General features: G+C 39.5%; 2 protein-coding genes across 2 annotated transcripts in view; both read left to right on the top strand.

Annotated features, from left to right (window-relative positions):
• LOC107095356 (UDP-glucuronosyltransferase 2B31-like) overlaps positions 1-6334 on the top strand; it is a 35868-nt gene that overhangs the window by 14077 nt on the left and 15457 nt on the right. Inside the window, exon 2 of the mRNA XM_015391406.1 lies at positions 5067-6334. Coding sequence (XP_015246892.1) covers positions 5067-6334 — 1268 coding nt within the window. The remainder of the gene's footprint in view (positions 1-5066) is intronic.
• On the top strand, positions 4-759 carry LOC107095365 (UDP-glucuronosyltransferase 2C1-like; the record flags this gene model as incomplete). The annotated part of the gene is made up of 1 exon (XM_015391421.1): positions 4-759. A coding segment is annotated over one exon (756 nt), but the record flags the coding sequence as incomplete, so codon positions are not given.

Here is a 6334-nt window from a genome sequence, read left to right as displayed (position 1 = left end):
TACATTGGGGGGTTCCAGTGCAAGGAGGCTGAACCTCTCCCTGATGATTTGGAGGAATTCATGCAGAGTTCTGGAGAACATGGGGTTGTGATCATGTCTCTGGGATCACTGGTGTCAGCTCTGCCTTCAAATATCACTGAAGCCATCGCTGCTGCATTTGCTGAGCTCCCTCAGAAGGTGATTTGGCGGACTTTAGGTGACGAACCTTCATCTCTAGGAAATAACACCCGGCTAGTAGAATGGTTTCCCCAAAAGGACCTTTTAGGACACCCTAAGACCCGTCTCTTTGTAGCCCATGGGGGAACCAATGGAATGTATGAAGCCATCTATTACGGTGTTCCTGTTCTAGGCTTACCCCTCTTGTTTGATCAATTTGATAACTTACTTAGACTGAAGGTGCGCGGTGCAGCTCGAGTGGAAGAGGTCAGGACTCTGACTAAAGACAGTTTCCTGGAGGCTCTGAAGGACATCTTAGAGAATCCATCTTACCGTAACAACATCCAACATCTTTCTCAGCTACACCGTGACCGACCAATGTCTCCAATGGACACTGCCATCTTCTGGATAGAGTATGTCATCAGGAACAAAGGAGCTGCTCACCTGAAGCCAGCAGGTTTCAGTCTGCCTTGGTATTCCTACTTCTGTTTGGATGTTGCAGCCTTTCTTTTGGCCATAACCGGAACCTTCATCATGGGTTCGGTCTTTGTCTTCAGGTTTTTCTGTTGCAGGAAATCCAACAAGAAATTAAAAGCAGAGTAATTCACCAAAATATTTGACACTTGAAAAACTTTAATGAATTACTTTAACTCTACCTTTTTATAAATGTCATTTACAAACATGTTTGTCTTATGTTAGGATAATTATCATTTGTTTTAAAATAATAAAACTTTTAACCAACATTAAACATGTAATGAAGTCTTACTTTTGGAGCTTGACAGCAAAGTCTTTTGCCACCATTGTATAGAAAAGAGAAGGAAATGTCAAGTATTTACTTTACTGCATGTACCATCAACAAATTAGTCATTGTAGTTTAATGTAACTTAGCGTTTTGTAGTCTTAAGAACTAAAGTTCTATTTTACATAAGTCTGATTTGAGAAACTACTGTTTGTTCGTCACAGCCAAGGAACACCGGACCAGCTCCAACATCTGCAGGATGCATGAGGGTTTATGGGGGCTTGCCCAACCAGTCCGCATGCGTTTTGTGGAACTGAGGAAGGCTTTGTGGGGAACACCCCAGGCGTACATATTCAGGGCCCCTTTACTAGGGGCCATCCAGTTGCTGTAAAAGTGGAGAAGGTGTCTGGTCCAAATTTCCAGTATTAAGTTGGACATGAACCATGGCGGACCTGCTCATTGTCACCTGTCCTTATGTCAGATTTAGGTTTAGTGAAGGGTCACAGTTGGGTTTTAGGTGTCAAATATATTGTAAGAACATAGTTTTTTTTCGCAAAAGATGGTGTCTGCTAAAGAGGTTATGTTTGAGAGGAGAAAACTGTTTAAAGAGACTGTTGATTTCCCTGCCAAATTCATCCAGTGTGTAATCTTTTAGCCAAAATTAAAGGAAACATATTATTTGTTTGCACTTTACTTTGGTATAATTAACACATAACATGGACAAACTGGTATAAAAAAGTATGTAATACAGGTCTGAATAAACACAATATTCATTTGATTTATTTAAATGACTGCAAAGGGGGTGATAAAAAAAAAGTATAAAAGCAGTTTACAATTCTATAAATGATGAGTACCTACAGAACAACTAGGATCTTAAAATATGTAGGACAGTTACATATGTTAAACAAACCCACTGGTTAAAGATAAGGGCAATAATTGTTTCAGGCTGACCTTTAAACCAGAAAATGGACTTTGCTTTGAGTTTCAGGGTCTCTGCATGTAAAACCTGTGATGAGTATCCAACACTATTCTAGTTCACCAGCAACAGGCTTCTCAAATTAAACCTCTGGAATTGGATTCAATAACAATCAGGTTGGATCTTTAAATAACATTTGTATGAACCACTAATGGATCTAAGTGCTTTTAATATTTATCTGAGAGGAAAATTTTTTTTTTTTTTTTTTTGCATACTCTTTACATTGCTGCAAGTGTCTGTATTATCGTCTTTTCTGTGTATTAATTGCTTCACTGGTTGGACTGAAGGCTATAAATGATTTTAATTAGGTAACAATACATACTGTACACTTATGACAATAGTTATACTGGTTACTCTTGGATTTTATATTTTGGCAGATGATTACAATACGTTATACTAAGGAATGTTTCCTTTAAAAACATACAACAACAAAAAAGTTGTTATTCACAAAAAAAAAATCTTAATATTTGCTGTAGGTTTTTTTTCACATTTTGTGGATAATCTTCATATTTTAGAAGATGCCACACCTTTTTGTTAATCTGATATGTTCTGGGTCCGTCAAATGCTAACCCGAGTCATGAAGAAATATTGTTTGAGTAAAGGGACTTCCTCTTGGCAACCTTTTCAAAATGTCTTTCTTGTTCAGACTTATGCATATTCCAGTAGTATGTCTTTTTTTCAATAATTAACCTTTACTACAGTGAGCTATTCAGTGTCCATCAGCATGCAATCTAAATTTTTAAAAAAGAAGTTGAAAGGAAGCTGGCAGAGTCAATAATAAAGACAGCAAATTTATCATTTGATAAGGCCAATTTGGCAGGTGGTTTGTGATTTAATTATGCCATAAACAAGTTTTTCCTCGCAGTATATGTAAGGCTATCATAAAACTTAATCAGGCATTAGTAACTCAAAGCCAACATGGATGTTCAAAAAGTTAAATACACAGAACTTTTTATCACACTAAAGTACAAGTATCCTGTTTTGTCTTGCGAATCTACCAAGTGCAGTAGAGTTAAAAATGGGTTCAAACCAGACCTCTTTGGTCCAATTTAAACTTATCAGGGTTTTTCTTTTTTGGTAGAAGCTCATCTAAACTCTGGGGCAGATCAAACCAGCTAACATGTACAGTGGGAATGGTAACAAACTATCCAGGAAGGCAACCAAAGAGAGAAAGCTTCTTTCTTTATGATTTACCCACATATGTGATCATAAAAATTAAATCCTCACTTAGTATCTAATGATAGTTTCACAATCTATGGGGTAGTTAAGTGTATTCTTCGGTTTATTCAGAGCAGCTCGTAGGATAGCTTGGTGCCTTGGCATTTGTAAAACAAACTCCACATGACCAGTTAGATGTAGTCAAGGCAGATTCACCCACGATACAGCATAAAAGTGAAGTATACCAGGTGACAGTGTGAAGTTTTTGACATCAATCATCCAATTGAGCCGAGTCCAACATTTATAGGATTATATCTCCTCTTGCCTTACACAGTGGTTGAAGGGTGTGAGTGTTTCCTGGATTCTTACTGGTTTTTGGAAACAGTCAGCTGATATATATATATATATATATATATATATATATATATATATATATATATATATATATATATATATATAATCTTTCTAGGCCATGTTTCCGTCCAACAGAAAGTCAAATTTGAACCAAACTTTTCATATTCCGAACAAGAGGGGGTACAAATTTGTGGTTTATACATTTGGTTTGAGGCTAATTAACCAAGCGATTCAGAGATTAATGTGGTCAGATATTGTTGTCCACGTTACATCATGGCGGTAATAAATAAGAAATACAGGGAACAGTTTAGCACAGGCGCCAAATCAGTATTTGAACCAAGTTTACCGAGAAAAAGCCAACAGCAGAAACAGCCGATCAGTAGTGTGAGGTAAAAGTTTGCTATGTCTGGGATGATTCGAAGAAAGTGGTTCAATCCCCCATTAACCATTTTTCAGGAAAGGCAAAAACCACCTCAATGAGCGTGAACATTTTTTTTTCTATTTTGAGGGAGTTTCTTTTTTAATTTAGCCATTTCCATCAAGCTTTCTGAAGTGATACTCCAAAACATAGCACATTAGAAAAGGCTGATGGAAACACACCTTATGTCACTGTCAGGGCTCAGAACAGATTACCCAGTAGTCAAGACAGACAGACAGTTAAATATCTGAAAAAACATTTATCTAAAAAAGACGGATCATCAGTAACAGCAAGGAACTTCTAGGTCTTCTAGTTTAGTCGGTGCCCTGAGGACGAATTTGATTCCAGGCGGTTGACTGCCAACAAGACATGGCCGACGCCGCCCAGAGAGTCTCAGATGCTGTAGCCCCAGAGGTTATAGGGCAGGCAGGAGGTCAGAACTGAGCAGACAAAGAAAGGCAGGATAATCCAGAGAGTGAAGTCAAAGCCTATGTAGAGGATGTGCTCGGGATTCAGAAGTACAAAGAGGACTCTAAGAAACATCCACAATGGTGTCAGGAATTTGTTAAAGGTTCAGTAAACAGGCAGAATCCAGCAGGAGTCCAAAGACAGGTCAGTCAAACTGACCAAAACAGAGACAGGCAGGCTCAGAGGTCCAAAAGCAGAACAGGTCAGGATCAGGCAATCTGTAACAATAAGGTACGCAGGAAGACTTTCACTACAGCCTAAAAAAATCTGGCACTGATGACTGGAAGCAGGCAGGTTCAATATAGACTGGAACAGGTGACAGATGAGAGGTGATGAGAAACTAGGCAGAGCAAGGCAGGTGAATGGAATGAACAATCAAGCCAGTCATCTGCACCAAGATAATAACAGTCACAGCTTTTGGATTGTTTGGAAATATCTTTACAGCTTTTCATAGACAGATGTATTAAAGAATAGGGGTCAAAGTCTGGTCCTCGAGGGTTCTTCTTATGAAACATTTCAATCTATATAAAGTCCCAACCAATTTCTTATGCAAGTTCCACTTATTACTGTTAATGACCTAATTTGATTCAGCTTTTTGGCTTTGGACACAGTTAAATTTTAAGGACACCAGTCTTTGAGTGATGTATAGCAGAGCCAGCAAATCACACAAACTCCTGACTTAATAGATGTGGTTAAACCAACCCCTTACTCCTGCTCTCTTAAATCATACTCTATATAAGTAGAAGTCTGGTGAAGTGAACAAATTTGCATAAATATTATCCTTGTTTATCTTGCAGATGATGTCTACCTCTGTCACCATATTCCTGGCTGTCCTCTGCTCCCTGTTGCTCGGACCTCCTTACTGTAATGGCAGTAACATCCTGGTGGCACCTGTTGACGCCAGCCACTGGATCAACATGAAGATTATCCTTGAAGAGCTTCACTCCAGAGGCCATGAAATCACAGTTCTACATTCAGCCAAGAGCTGGTACATCCCCAGTAACTCCACCATTTATACCTCAATTTATGTTCCAACGTTGGAGGATGAGACGGACAGGAGCTTTTACAATGAAATGCTGAAAGATGTTATGAGTTACCGCGGCTATCCAACTTTTATACGCACGTTTTACCAACAGCGCCTCATTACATCAATGTTAGAGAAAGGTCATGAAATTCTGGCAAGATCTGCTGCTAGAATTTTAGAGGACAATGTTTTCATGAAAAACTTGCAGGATAGTAAGTTTGATCTCATGTTGACAGACCCTGGCCTTACTTTAGGGGTTATTCTGGGTGGTTACCTTAAGCTGCCGATGGTCTTTAATGTCCGCTGGATTAACAATGGAGAAGGTCATCAAACTATAGCCCCTTCTCCTGTCTCTTATGTTCCTGTACCAGGAAGTGAACTTCATGATCAAATGGATTTTCCAGACAGGATTAAGAATATGTTGCATTATTTATACAGTGTTTATGAGCATTACTTCATTATTAACCCCGCCTACTCAGAGCTATTTCAGAAACACTTCCCTTCTGGGACTGACTTGGTGTCTTTAGAGCTCTCAGCTGATATCTGGCTTTTTAGGGCAGATTTTGTCTTTGAGTTTCCACGGCCCACCATGCCTAATGTGGTGTACATTGGGGGGTTCCAGTGCAAGGAGGCCGAACCTCTCCCTGATGATTTGGAGGAATTCATGCAGAGTTCTGGAGAACATGGGGTTGTGATCATGTCTATAGGCACAGTGGTGTCAGCTCTGCCTTCAGATATCACAGAAGCTATTGCTGCTGCATTTGCTGAGCTCCCCCAGAAGGTGATTTGGAGGTTTGAAAGTGAAAAACCTTCATCTCTGGGAAATAACACCCGGCTAGTAAAATGGTTTCCCCAAAAGGACTTTTTAGGACACCCTAAGACCCGTCTCTTTATAGCCCATGGGGGAACCAATGGAATGTATGAAGCCATCTATCACGGTGTTCCTGTTCTTGGCTTACCCCTCCTATTTGATCAGTTTGACAACTTACTCAGACTGAAGGTGCGCGGTGCAGCTAGAGTGGTGGAGATCGGATCTCTGAC

The sequence above is a fragment of the Cyprinodon variegatus genome, unplaced genomic scaffold (genome assembly GCF_000732505.1).
Source record: "Cyprinodon variegatus isolate N-32 unplaced genomic scaffold, C_variegatus-1.0 Scaffold540, whole genome shotgun sequence".
NCBI classification, from domain to species: Eukaryota; Metazoa; Chordata; class Actinopteri; order Cyprinodontiformes; family Cyprinodontidae; genus Cyprinodon; species Cyprinodon variegatus.
The sequence above is the reverse complement of the archived record's forward strand: the minus strand, read 5'-3'. Positions and strand labels throughout refer to the sequence as shown.